General features: G+C 36.6%; 2 protein-coding genes and 1 pseudogene across 3 annotated transcripts in view; 2 read left to right on the forward strand and 1 right to left on the reverse strand.

Moving 5' to 3' along the window:
* usp4 (ubiquitin specific peptidase 4 (proto-oncogene)) overlaps window positions 1–4,843 on the forward strand; it is a 14,369-nt gene extending 9,526 nt beyond the window's left edge. Inside the window, exons 18-22 of one of the 2 annotated variants that reach the window (XM_016565561.1) lie at window positions 2,275–2,390; window positions 2,515–2,664; window positions 3,572–3,675; window positions 4,016–4,104; window positions 4,459–4,843. In XM_016565561.1, the coding sequence (XP_016421047.1) occupies window positions 2,275–2,390; window positions 2,515–2,664; window positions 3,572–3,675; window positions 4,016–4,104; window positions 4,459–4,581 (582 nt within the window). In that variant the 3' untranslated portion in view covers window positions 4,582–4,843. Of the gene's footprint in view, window positions 1–2,274; window positions 2,391–2,514; window positions 2,665–3,571; window positions 3,676–4,015; window positions 4,105–4,458 lie in introns of those variants that run through there. The other variant, XM_016565563.1, reaches the window with a different exon arrangement.
* Window positions 4,844–7,173: 2,330 nt separating this feature from the next.
* Window positions 7,174–9,925, reverse strand: LOC107750254 (glutathione peroxidase 1-like; annotated as a pseudogene).
* LOC107750252 (Fanconi anemia group D2 protein-like) overlaps window positions 9,452–13,720 on the forward strand; it is an 18,384-nt gene continuing 14,115 nt past the window's right edge. Inside the window, exons 1-15 of the mRNA XM_016565564.1 lie at window positions 9,452–9,677; window positions 9,894–10,009; window positions 10,129–10,263; window positions 10,461–10,528; window positions 10,624–10,733; window positions 10,862–10,919; window positions 11,293–11,345; window positions 11,453–11,531; window positions 11,709–11,833; window positions 12,040–12,127; window positions 12,486–12,590; window positions 12,733–12,833; window positions 13,023–13,125; window positions 13,251–13,286; window positions 13,394–13,540. Coding sequence (XP_016421050.1) covers window positions 9,946–10,009; window positions 10,129–10,263; window positions 10,461–10,528; window positions 10,624–10,733; window positions 10,862–10,919; window positions 11,293–11,345; window positions 11,453–11,531; window positions 11,709–11,833; window positions 12,040–12,127; window positions 12,486–12,590; window positions 12,733–12,833; window positions 13,023–13,125; window positions 13,251–13,286; window positions 13,394–13,540 — 1,272 coding nt within the window. The 5' untranslated portion in view covers window positions 9,452–9,677; window positions 9,894–9,945. The remainder of the gene's footprint in view (window positions 9,678–9,893; window positions 10,010–10,128; window positions 10,264–10,460; window positions 10,529–10,623; window positions 10,734–10,861; window positions 10,920–11,292; window positions 11,346–11,452; window positions 11,532–11,708; window positions 11,834–12,039; window positions 12,128–12,485; window positions 12,591–12,732; window positions 12,834–13,022; window positions 13,126–13,250; window positions 13,287–13,393; window positions 13,541–13,720) is intronic.

A 13,720-nucleotide genomic window follows, 5' to 3' on the forward strand; every position in this document is an offset into this window, starting at 1 on the left:
ACAATCTCAAATATGATGAAGATCTGGTCAGTCGCACTGGTGCTCCTAAATATGTTTTCATAGTCGCACGCAGTAGTTTTCAGTCGCAAATGCGACTGAAATGGTCGCACTGTAGAGCCCTGCCATCCTAGGGGGGAAACTCAGTGTTTGAAATTGCATTCAGCACAAGCAGTACTGAAATATTTGGTACAAATGTGTGTACCATCAGGGCCGTTTCTAGCCAATTTGACGCCCTAGGCGAAATCCATCCTGTTTAGATATTATCAATGGCTACTTTTTTGTCTTTATCTGTTTTTTGTTCAATTTTTTTGTTGTTGTTTCTTGAAACATTGATTTAAAGTGTCAGTTATTGCATTATTATTTCAGTCAAACCTATAAAACCCCTTTGTTACCCCAAACTACATATAAAAGCTTTATCAGTGGCATAAAAGTAACCAATGCAGCTACTTAATCATTTGCTACTCGTTAACGTCCCCTTTAAATAACGTGACGCTCTGCCCTCTATGACGCTGCTCCCATTAAGCGCTGTTGGAAGTGAATGAATTGATTCAGCATTTCGACACCTCCGTAAGGATGCATTTAACTCGACAAAGCGGTCTAATAAAGGATGTATTGATCTCGTGAATTAGCGAATTTGACTATACAAATTATTTTTTAATTGGATGTTAAAGTTTATACGGGAATATTTCATGACACGCTGATCCTTTAACAATGCATTGGCGCAAAAAACGCACACCTTTTGGACAAATCTGCCACAAATATTTGGACAAATGTGCCACAAAAGTGCCACAAATACTGCCTAAACAAAATACAGATTTTGTGCACTTTATTTACTGTACCAATATTTTAAATTGGCCTTTGAACTTAGCTTTATTGCATAGCAAAAAAAAGTGTTACCTTGCCAAAGCACTGACAGAGCCCACTGATCTAATGGCGTTGTTGAGCGCTCCAAATGCAAACTTTGCATGCAACAATCAGGCAGCAATTGACAGCACTCTGATCTAGTGGCATACAGGCATCGTCAGATTGACAGTACTCTAGCCCAATAATGTTGGGGGATCCAGTGGGGGCGGCAGTCATATTTCAGGGTGACCGTGCCACTCTTTATCACAACCCTGCTAAAAGTGCCAGTACGTGCGCTCATTGGCGCCCCTTCAGCTGGTGGCGCCCTAGGCGACCGCCTAGCTCGCCTATGACTAGAAACGGCCCTGGTTGTCATCGTGTGATTCTTAGCGTGTCTGAGGTCATGGTGCACTTTAGATCCGTGAACTGGTCTGCCAGACTCTCAGGAGAGCAGCATTCATCATAAATAACTGTCCCTTTAAATCGCATGAATTTTTTTGCTTTCGCTTTCTGCTCAAATCATTTCTCCAACGTCCACTTACAGACATGAGGGAGTCTGTCTGGGCGATGCTAGCATGTTTGCAGCATAGCTATATTCAAAGCTATTTCCTGCCCGTTTGCTCAAAGACAAATGACAGGAAGTTGTCCAGTGAGGGCAGTTTGAGTATTAGCTAGCTGACGGTTAGCCTTTAGCCTCTCATTTTCGTTGACAGCAGTAACTACTTGAGTCCTCAAATAGTCATTAAAAGTAAGGAAATGTCATGAAAATGGGCTAGAGGTGGGGAAACCTCCAGTAATCATTCCGCATACAATAAACGCTTAGATTTGAACAAAAATGAGGAGTGGCTTTGACCAGATGCAGTCTGAAGTGAGATGGTGCCATTTCACAACACTGCGTCATTTGTTTTCCCTCCACAAGTTTGGGTAACATGCCCATGTTACTCAGAATTGCTTTTTGGCTCGTTGAGCCCAAGTTTTTGTCCAGTTGAAAACGTTTGCTCCATAGTTGGGCGGTTATTTCATTGAAACGATTGCTGGAGTATTTTGATGAATACCGCATGGCAGAATTTAATTTGCCAGTCATCGAATAGTCTTCCTGTCCTCTTCTCTCTTCTTGTGCTCAAAGTGACACAAAGACTTTTTCCTCCTCCCCCAGCAGCAGTGAAAACACACGTGTGCACTCAACACAAACACAGTGAGTGTACGTAGAATAGTGTGCTAATGATAGATCTGAGGCTCTGACAGATGTTTCTGCCTGTGAAGGAAGGTGGCGCCCTAGGCGACCGCCTAGCTAGCCTATGCCTAGAAACAGTCCTGTGTACCATTACACCCCTAATGTCTACTATTATCCTCACAAAAACTGACTAATCAGCCTTTTCTTTTAGCTACCTGCTAAGTCTCCTCAGACATTAATGTGAAGTCTCTCCTCAGGCCTATGACAAACATGAGAGCATGCTACATGCTCAGAAGAAGAAGACTACAGTAGCTTTACGAGAATGCATTGAGCTCTTTACTACAATGGAGACCCTAGGAGAACACGACCCCTGGTGAGGAGGATGCTCAGATCATTACAGATTGTGACATTTATTGCCCATACTTCCAAGGTCAAGTGTTTTACCAAAGTATTGCCACTTTTAGTGCAGTTTTAATGATTGCTGTGCTCCTCTGAAGGTACTGCCCCACGTGTAAGAAACACCAGCAGGCCACAAAGAAGTTTGACCTATGGTCTCTCCCACGCATTCTGGTCGTGCATCTGAAGCGCTTCTCTTACAACCGCTGCTGGAGAGACAAGCTCGACACAGTCGTAGACTTTCCAATTAGGTAATTCTGTTGCAAGACACATCTATTATATGATATATATATATTTATATTTACAAATATAATTGAATGTGTATTTTTTATTATTAATATTTTTTAAATAAATGTTTTTTAACAAATGTTTAACTCTTAATGCTGTTAATTTTAAATTACATAATATCTTAAAACATCTAATAGTTCTCCAAAGAACATGGGACTTGTCCCTTTAAGGAAGACGCCACTGTGTGTCCTTTTCATGTTAAGTGCTTGTGTAAATTTCCCACCAGATGGTGCCAAAATGTTTCCCTCCACACAGAATACTTTGTCATTGTCTTAGACCCATTTGGGGATGTTACATAATCTGACTTCAGGTGCAAATTTGTGTTCATACATCAGATTTTTTTTTTCATCAAATTAATTTTAGTTATAATGTGACGCATTCATTTATAGAATGCAGAATATTGACACTTCAGATACCAAAAATGCCACATTTCTGGGTGACTTTTTTTCTCGACATGTTGTTTGGCATGTGCATTTGGCCTTGATCCTATTTGGATTTGGTCAGGGTTACCTTACTGAACAAGAAGCAGGAAAGAGTGCACAAAAGTCAGGTGCAATGCATTAGGTGTCAGTTTCTAGGAAGCCGAGTCATGCTTGTCTGGACAGACAAAGTCATCCATTGTTCATTGTGGTAAAAGGAGTTGACTAACCCAGAACTGCAGTCTAGTACATGTACTGATGTCTTGATTAAAAAAATTACATGGTTAAAATGTCAAGTAAACAATTTGATCAGCCACACTTACTGTCGGGGATTAGTTTTTAAGTGTTTTTATGAAATTAACTTTACAAATGAAAATTTACAAACTGTTAGAAAACGTCTGGAATTCTGGTGACTTCATGTTTGGAAATGAATGTACATTTTCTCACACAGGGACTTGAACATGTCAGAGTTTGTTTGTGACCCCAAAGCTGACCCATATGTCTATGACCTCATTGCTGTTTCCAACCATTATGGAGGAATGGGCGGAGGCCACTGTAAGTCTCTCTGTTTGCACAACTATCCCATTATGAGATGACGTCCTTACTATTCATATGTCCAGTTATATATTAACAATCATATTAATACATAACTTGTATAACTGGGTCGTCTCACAGGTTGTGTCAGCAGCCTTTTATTTTCCCTTTATCACCTTCACTTGTTCATTTTTGCAACCTAGCTTGGTTTATCTCACGTTTAATGCATTACTACAGAAAGTATAACAGAGTTGATCATTTATGTCTTTGTCATTATATTGCTGCTTGGAAATGATAGCTTGGTTTGTTTTTGATTGCCAAAGTTCAGCTGTTGACAATTACATTTAATTTTCTTTTGCAGACACGGCATACAGCAAGAACAAGATGGATGGAAAATGGTATTACTTTGACGACAGCAGTGTGTCGTCTTCAACTGAGGATCAGATTGTGGTGAGACTACTACGCATTCCATTTTATTAAAAGAAATGCCAACATTTCCAGACTCAAAAAGCGTTCCACAGTGGTTAAAGGGATAGTTCACCCAAAAATGAAAATTTGATGTTTATCTGCTTACCCCCAGGGCATCCAAGATGTAGGTGACTTTGTTTCTTCAGTAGAACACAAACGAAGATTTTTAACTCAAACCGTTGCAGTCTGTCAGTCTTATAATGGAAGTGAATGGGAATCACGGCTTTGAGAGTAAAAAACCCTTTAATGAATCTGAAAGAGCCGTTTTCCAATATAGAAATTGGGAATTGGCAATTGCTGGTTTGTACACTGACTCTTTTTTGTTGTTCTCCGCAGACTAAAGCAGCCTATGTGCTCTTTTACCAACGCAGAGATGCAGACACGCCGTCCAAATCCACCCCCTCCGCATCACCAGGTGGCGCTCCAGAGACCCTGGATGACCACATGGACACCAACTGAGTTTCTTTTAGTCTTTCGATGACTGGCACTGAAACAAAAACGACATAAAGATGAAATCATCAATGCATCAACGCACATCCCTGGCTACTTCAGTGACTATTAAAGGCTCACAAACAGGCCCTTTGTTTTTAGCTTTATTTTAATTTTTTCTTTCTTTCACACATGCGTCTTTATCAAGAGCCAAAAAAAGAATATTAATAATAAATAAAGAGAATTTTAGTTTGAAGCGTGACATGAAAGACTTTATTCTTGGACCTTGATGCCTGCTGATCATAGAAACTAATTTCTTTTAGTCTGAAATGAGAATGAGGGTGAAACGGCAATATAACCTCTCTTTGGACGACATGAATGTTAGATGAACTAGACCAGGAGAGGGGAAATGCCTAGACATAGACTATGTATGCAACATTACGCTCATCTGAAATGTTTAAATTATGCCTCTACCCACTTACGTTGGACTCTAGCTATCAGCATCTTGTAACTTGTGCCTCCTGTGAAGAATAGACTCTGTGTTTAATAACCTAAGCGTATGGTGATAAGCACAGAGATTCTCTCGGAGAAGCTTGTGCTCTTATATTAAATATTGTCTCCATGTTTCGTTTATCCTATCACAAGCCACACTTTTTGTTAAAAATATACCATGCCGGAGAGTGAAATATTTCACTTTATTATCATGTTGATTTTGGGGGGTGGGCTGCTCTCTAATATACTACACTAACAGCCTTTTATGCCCCAAAAACTGAAAATGGAAGCTTACGAAAATGATATGTGGAATAATGTAAGTCACAGTTGTGCTCAACGCAATTCCGAAGCATTTTTTTTATTTTTTCAGATATGATGGTTTGTGCTTTGTAATAATCTATTTTTTATTTGTTTGTTTTTTTTTCCGGTGGATTTTTCTGCTCTCTAAATGGCTTCAGTCCAGAGGAGTATCGAAAGTGGTGCTAAATTTATGACCCTTGAACAGGTACAAGTACATGGCAAAGAGGAACATAAAGAATGGCCGTTGTTTTAATTAAGAACAACCTTATAGACAAAGAATATCTTTTATTATTACTTGTAGATTTACATGGGCACATCTGCCATGTGATCAGTTGTGGCATTATGTGTGTCAGATGGCTTTAGCAACAACTCAAAGCTCAAAAGACAAGTGCTTCATATTGCTAAGAACATAATACAAGAAACATATTATTTTTTTGTGTGTGGCAAAACGGCATGCAATTTTTGAATCTGCAAAACTAGATGGTTGATTCTGGTGTTTACCTTTCTATGGTATTAGCAGTCATTGATGGGTAAATCCACTATTGTTATTTATGGATCCAGCTATAAAACGTAAGACACCAAACTGATCATTGACTCAAGCTGCCCCCCTGCAGCGCCTTCATTAGTGAAATGTCTATTTAAACATTTTTTTTGTTTTTGTAATTTCATAGACCTTTCTTGCATAGATGTACATAATCATAATCTGGGGCACAGTACATAGCTGCTTTGTGTTCTGCTATTTATCATGCCAACATGTGCAACACCAGATTTTGATTAAAGCCTATTTGAATTGAAAATATAATAAAATGTGGAAGCCTGGTTATAGATAATGGCTTTGTTTTTTCTTTTCTTTTATAACATTAAGAAATCAATTTGCATCAGATGATTTATGAATCTGTCATATTCTTCAGGATCAGTCAAAAGATTCCACAAACCTACCCATCATTCGTTATTGCTATTTTATATTATTTCATGGTGGAAAATGGCATTGGTTTTGGCTGTTGGAAATGGAAATGGATGTATGAATGTTTACATAATTTTTTTTTAATAATGTGTGGATTTAGATATTTTGTTATGTGTATTGAATGATTTCAGGCAACTATAAACACTACCAGTAAAATATTTTGGAATAATGAAGATTTTTAAAATAATGCTCGCCAAGCCTGCATTTACTTGATAAACAGTAAACAATAATGTTACAATTAAAATAACGGTTTTCCTTTTTTAATATATTTATTCATTAAATGGAAATGGATGTATGAATGTTTACATAATTTTTTTTTAATAATGTGTGGATTTAGATATTTTTGTTATGTGTATTGAATGATTTCAGGCAACTATAAACACTACCAGTAAAATATTTTGGAATAATGAATATTATTTAAAATAATGCTCGCCAAGCCTGCATTTACTTGATAAACAGTAAACAATAATGTTACAATTAAAATAACGGTTTTCCTTTTTTAATATATTTATTCATGTGTGTAATATTTGTGTGATTTTTGTGATTTCAAAGTTGATTTTATAGCAGCCATTAATCTGGTCTTTAGTGTCACATGATCCTTTGAAAATTATTTTAATATGCTGATTTGGTGGTCCATAATTATATATTTTTTTCAAAATAAATATAAAACGTTTTTTTTGTTTTTGTTTTTGTAACTGCAGTGGGAAATTCTACTCCCGCCTCACACACCCACACTAGAGATAAGTTTCCACTGGAACTCATTAATATAGAATGAACCTCTTCAAAGCACCTGATGATCAGTACTGTATTACACAACAGATAAAACCCTAAGGGAAATGAATGAAGGAAATCTTGAAACTTGAGTAAGGAAACATTTATTGGTTCAAACTGCATGTTGTGCCATCCAAGAGCTAAATGAAACTGTTCAGTTAGGACTTCTGCACGGCATCAGATGCTCCCCACAGACAAGCATGTTTACAGGAGCACCTTCATGAAGTAAAAGTCCAAACACAGCAACATCATGCATATGAGAGCACAACCTGTCATGAAAACCTATTGGAGATCCATATAGGGGAAGGTTTGCAATGCAGAAGCTGGATTATTACTTTATTTTGACACCCAAACCATTTTAGTTGGCTACGCTGAGAAGTTTCTTGATGTCTCCTTCAATGTTGCTGGTCAGGTATCTCCTGCTGTAGCGTTTGAATGGCACTCCATCAGATCCAATGAGAAACTTCTCAAAATTCCAAGCGATGTCATTTCTGCACACAGGACTCCACACAATAAATTTGGGGTCGTTCATGAAGGGCATTGGCTCATCGCTCGGGAATGGAAGTTTCTCCTTGAGGAAGACGAAGAGAGGGTGAGTGGCTTTCCCGTTCACGTCAACCTTCTCCAAGAGCTGGAATTTAGGTTCAAAGCCATTGCCAGGACGGACAAACTTCAAGGACGGAAGGATCTCTTCATTTGTACAGTTTTCCTACCAAAGCAAAGCAAAATAAATAAATAAGCAACATAAGCATAAAGACATTTGAACAGGTATTCCAGTAATAATTTGCAATAGCATTGATTATTATGTCTTTACTGAACAATAATTAGGCAGTGAAGTATGAGAGGCTCTTCTAAATTAAGAATACAGTAGAAGGGTTGAGTATAGTCATGGCTGATGGCTCATTATTATATATTAAAAGTAAAAATTATACAAATAAACATATTAGAGAATAATAGAGAATAATACTAAACCATACTAAAATACTAAATCAAAGGAAAATCATTTTGAAAGAGTGTTGCTTAATATGCACATACGTGGTCACTTTTTTTATATGTGGTTACTTAATTTAAATTGATTTGATTTGACTTTGATTTGGTAAATTTTATAAACACAAAAGCAAATTTTATATAACTCATTTTATATAATTTTATGTGTGTTGCTTTGGTTGTTGAGTCTCTTGTATATACTGTATTACCAACATATTAATAAGAAATCCTTTACTTAGCTATTTAGTAAATTTGGTACATTTCATATACATAAAAGCAAAATTGAAACAATTGAGTTTTGCTTTGGTTATTGACTTTTACATATACTATTTAAACAATATTTTAATAAGAAATCTAAATCTATAATTTAATGAAATATAGCTTATATTGTTTAATTATTTATAAAAAATAAATGTATTATTATTATTATATCTTAAACTGTAACCACATCTGTGTACTATGGCTGTTTGTTTATTGTTCTTTAATAAAAAAAAATAAAAAAAGGCTACAGTATCAACATCCAAAACCAGGACTGATCTGTTTTATAATACTTCATAAAATAATATAATAATATTTATTATATCAGTAATTATGTAAACTACAATTTCTTGATATTTCAATTTTAATGTAAAGTAGCTATTCATTAATCTCTTGATTATTGACTTAAAAATAAGTGTTACTTACGTTTTTTAATTTAGGCTGCCCTTATTTTATACAGATGAATTATCATACATAAAAACAGCAGGTCATGACAGAACGAGTGCGCCAAAAGCACAGGCACCTGTTCGGCAGTGAAGGGCTATTGAATCAAACATAGAGTTTACTGTAGTCATCTTACCTGATAGCCGAACTGATTGCAGGGAACTCCCAGAATCACAAGCCCTTTATCGGAGAAGCGTTCGTGGAGCTCGTTCATCTGGATGTAATCCCTGGTGGTCGTGCCTCAAAGAGAAGCGACATTCTCGATCAAGACCACCTTGCCCTGGAAAGAAGAAAACTTTAACTCCTCACCAGTAAGGGTTTTGGCTGTGATGTCGTAAAACGATTTTATTCCAGCCATGTTTACTCCCACACCGTTGTCTCGCAGATAACTAATACAGAACAGTGACGTCCACAGAAACTAGGAAAATGACACTTGTATAAAAACGGATAAATGTGGGCGGTGTGCTATGCAGCGACCAATCATGGCAAGACATTCCACGCCTACTTTTAATACACGCCCATAAAAGATCAGAGAGTGTCAACAAAGTGTTACGTTTACTGCTTAATGGTTGAGAATGTTTATCTTCTTATCTGTGGGTCTGTTAACGTGCTATTTGATGTATTTCGCATTTTTACACTCAAGACAGATATAGACAGATATAGTTAATAATAGACAAAAACATACAGTAAATTCCCAAAACTATTCGTACATCAATACAGAATTAAGAATTTTACCACGGTCCCTAGATTTTACGAAACACTGGCGCGGGAAGCTTTTCGACAGACTCGTCTTTTAGCCTGTTTACGAAAACATACATTTTATGCTCAAATCTAAATGTAATCAGCGTTTATTAATATAACATCTAAATTACAAACGTTTAAGATCAGAATCGCGGGGAGTAACGTTAAGGTAAACACTTCTGACCACACCTTGTCTCAAATACGGTAATTTCGTCGAGTTAGTCGAATGTGTAATTTAGCTCTTGCGTCATGAAATGATTGTTTACCATCTTCAGAGATGGATTTTGGGATTGTTTGAACCAGAATTGTCATTATTGAACTGTCAGTTGTGTGTGTGATTTCATCTAACTCATGTGAAATAGCTGATTTGTTGTAACCCCAACAGGCAACATCTGTTATCAATTCAATCTTATCGGTTCTTCTGATCTGAGTTGAAGATGATGCGTAAAAAGAAGCGCTCATCCATCACTGTCGATGACGATTCCACACTTGACGTTCCGAGTAAGTTCCTGATGACGTCACTTCTAAAATAACTCGGGAATGTCTAAAGTCTTTGTACGTTTGGTGTAGTTAAAAAATATATATATTATTGGACTATTGATGCGTCTTCATTCATACAGAGTCAAAAAAGACCAAGAGCAGTGGACGACCCACAAAGTCTTCAGCACAGGACTTGCACCCGGACTCAGTTTTTGTTCAGTTTCTGAAGGAATCTGGTGTCACTTTGAGAGCTGGCAGTACAGCTAATGAAATTGGTAAGATAAAGAATGAGAAAGTGTGTATTGAATACAATAAAGGTGAAATCATAGGTGAAATCACAATGCATGCATGCACGTTCATATCAATTAACACATTATTTTTACATTTTTATTTTATTATTATTATTATAATAATACACATTATATTTACACATTATTGCATTAATAATACACATTATTATTATTTTTTACAGCTGTAGACCAAGTAATATTTCAAAAGCGGCTCCAGCAGCGTCTACGAAAAAATCCTAGATTCCCCAATGTGAGATACAGCTTATCATCATATCACTTTTTTTTTCTTTTCACAAAAGAAGCTTACTCGAAATATGTTTACATTGTTAAATGGCTGTTTTATAGATAATCCAGGAATTTATATCTGCACTGGAAACATACATTGAAGACCCAGAGAGATTCAGAAACTGCCTGCTACCTTGTGTGCCATCATCCTCTTCACAGCAGGATACCAAGTAATGCACTGATTCTTGTTTTCCCATCTGAAACATTACAAGAATACATTACTTTGTTTTATGCAATTGTTTTATTACTCTTATATACTCTTATTTGTCTTTTTTGTTTATTTTTCCTTTAATGTCAGTTCTGGCTCCTATCAGGAAAGTCTTGTACGCTTGTTGCTTGGAATAGAGATGCTACAGGTAAACATATCAGCTCAATTTACATCTGAAAATACAAAGCAATAGAAAATTAAGATATATATTATTTTCCTTTTCCAACATTTAGACTGGTCTGAATCCATTATTTTTTCATTCATTATTGTTATTTTATTTTATATTATCTGATTATATAATAATATATATATATAATGTTATATTATTTTTCTTGATATTGTTTTTATAAATTATTCTCTATTATATATTATATTATTTTTCATAATATTATTTAAAAAATGCTTATCCATTATCCAATGATTAGATTCATGGAAAGTCATGGAAATTAATTGGTCCAAAAAAAATTTGGGGAATATAATATATATATATAAATGTTTTTTCTTCTTTTTTCTGCATTTAGACCCTGATCATAAACATTTTGTTCGAAAAGCTTCCAGAATTCATGTTTGAGGGGTAAATGTCTTTTTGATTATTTTTTTAATACACATCACTTTAATTACAGACACAGTCCTGTAACATTCGCTCATCACTGACGCTGACAGTAATGTGCTCTGTTACAGTGTAAGAGAGGATGGCCTCAACGTTCCCCGTCTCATAATAAACCAGTTGAAGTGGCTGGACCGAATTGTAGATGGCAAGGTACTCAGTCCACTGATAATGTTGATGTGAGAAACCTGCATGATGACAATGTTCCAGTGAACATCATAATTGCCAACAGTTCCTTTGTAACTAAAATAAATGTTTGTCATAGCCAAATTGTGGCATTGCCGTGACCAGTGTTTGACTGGTGTCTGACTAATTGCTGTGTACGTGTAGGATTTGAGCAGTAAGCTGATGCAGATGGTGTCTGTGGCTCCAGTGGAGATCCAGCGAGACATTATTACCAGCCTGCCTGAAATCCTGGAGGATTCCCAGCATGGAGACACGGCCAAAGAGCTGAAGTACGTCAACAGTAGCTGCGCCTGCTGTTTTTTGTGCCATTTCCCAATGCATGAAATTAAAGTTGTGTTGTTTTGACCTATGTTTGGTTTAGTAATTATGGCTAGCTGTGATGGTAATGTTGACTATGATTATAATGTAGATACTTATTATCATTGTGTATGTTGTGTTTAAGTGAGTCTGTGTTTGTGTCTGCTCTCTTGTGCAGTGGTTTACTTCAGCAGAACACTCAGCTCGCTGTGCCTATATTGGATGCTTTATCCAGTTTGAATCTGAGCTCTGCGTTACTGTCCGAGGTACTTCTAAACATGCAAATATGTTCCCTAAAAATATACTCCAGTCTTATAATCCTCCAAAAATCATTCTAATATGCTGATTTGGTGTTTAAGAAACACTTATTATTATTATCAATGTTGAAAACAATTTCCGCTTAATATTTTTGTGCATACTCATACATAATTTTTTGAAGATTATTTGATGAATAAAAAGTTTAAAAGAACAGCATTTATTAGAATTAAAAAAAAATATATATGTTTATGTAAAAATCACTTTTTATCATTTTAAAGCATCTTTGCTGAATAAAAATATTAATTTATTTTGCCATTTAAATTGTAGTGTATACTATTAAAAATCCTCCGTCTTTCTCTCTGTCAGGTTCGTGAGGCAGTAATGGGAACTCTCTCTGCTGTGCAGTTAGAGGATCTTCCTGTTGTAGTGAAGTTCATCTTACACTCCATCTCTGCATCTGGTCCTAATGAGGTCAGGCCTCTAAACTGACCTTTGTTTATGACAGTTTTTTTATTTCTGGTCATGAAAATGTTCTTTCTCTGATAGACAATTTTAATCAGTTTCCTATTGCTGTAGAGCTGTAGTTATGCTCATGTCCATTCATGCTCCTCAGGTGGTGTGTGACCTGCGTAAAAAGCTTGAATTGGAGCAGTGTGTCTTGCCAGCTGTGCTGCAGGCCTCCCAGAGTCGTATGAAAAGCAAAGCCGTGTCAGGGTGAGACTTTTTCCTGCTTTCTCTTGAGTGAAATTCTATCTTCATCTATTTACTCTCATCCATCCCTCCCAAACCCATATGACTTGCTTTATTCCTGGGAAGACAAATAAGAAGTTGGGAATATGTCCAGTTCTGCTGGCCATGTTCTGTCTTGTTCTTGATTTTAATGTCACTGCTCGGGTCCTCCAGTGTCCCATCATGCAGCAATGGTCAGGATAGTGTGGCTTTGGTTCTGGATGTCATAAAGTCAGCTATCCGCTTTCAGAAGACCATCTCAGAGGCTTGGCTAAAAGTGAGTTGAGAGTTCATATATTTTCTTGATAGCTGTTTCGTTTGCCTTTCTGCCTTCAAGCACTAGGTACTATATTTCCATGCAACTGAAGTTATTTCATTACTGTTCAAATGTTTGATTTTCAGGCCATAGAGAATGTTGATGAGTCAGACGACCATAAGGTTTGATTGATTTCTATCAAAATGTTTTTATGCGATTCCCATTAGATTGACACATTACGTATCTGAAAATCCAAATGCAAGAATTAACTTAACTTGTTGTCTCTCAGGTGGTTGATCTGTTGGTGCTGTTCATCCTTCACTCCACTAATGCAAACCACAGCCGGCGTGGGGCGGAGAGAGTGCTCAAGGTCAAAGTTCGCAAGGGTCTGATTCAGGAAAGTCTCTTGCAGAAGACCTTTAAGGGTCATGCTCAGGTATGCTTTCATTCACATGCTTGTGACTTAAAGGGGTCATATGATGCGATTTCAAGTTTTCCTTTCTCTTTGGAGTGTTAAAAGCTGTTCTTGCATACAGAAGATCCCTAAAGTTGCAAAGACTAAAGTCTCAAACCCAAAGAGATATTCTTTATAAAAGTTAAGACTCGTCCACGCCCT

This window comes from Sinocyclocheilus rhinocerous, unplaced genomic scaffold (assembly GCF_001515625.1).
Source record: "Sinocyclocheilus rhinocerous isolate Xijiao unplaced genomic scaffold, SAMN03320098_v1.1 scaffold963, whole genome shotgun sequence".
NCBI lineage: Eukaryota > Metazoa > Chordata > Actinopteri > Cypriniformes > Cyprinidae > Sinocyclocheilus > Sinocyclocheilus rhinocerous.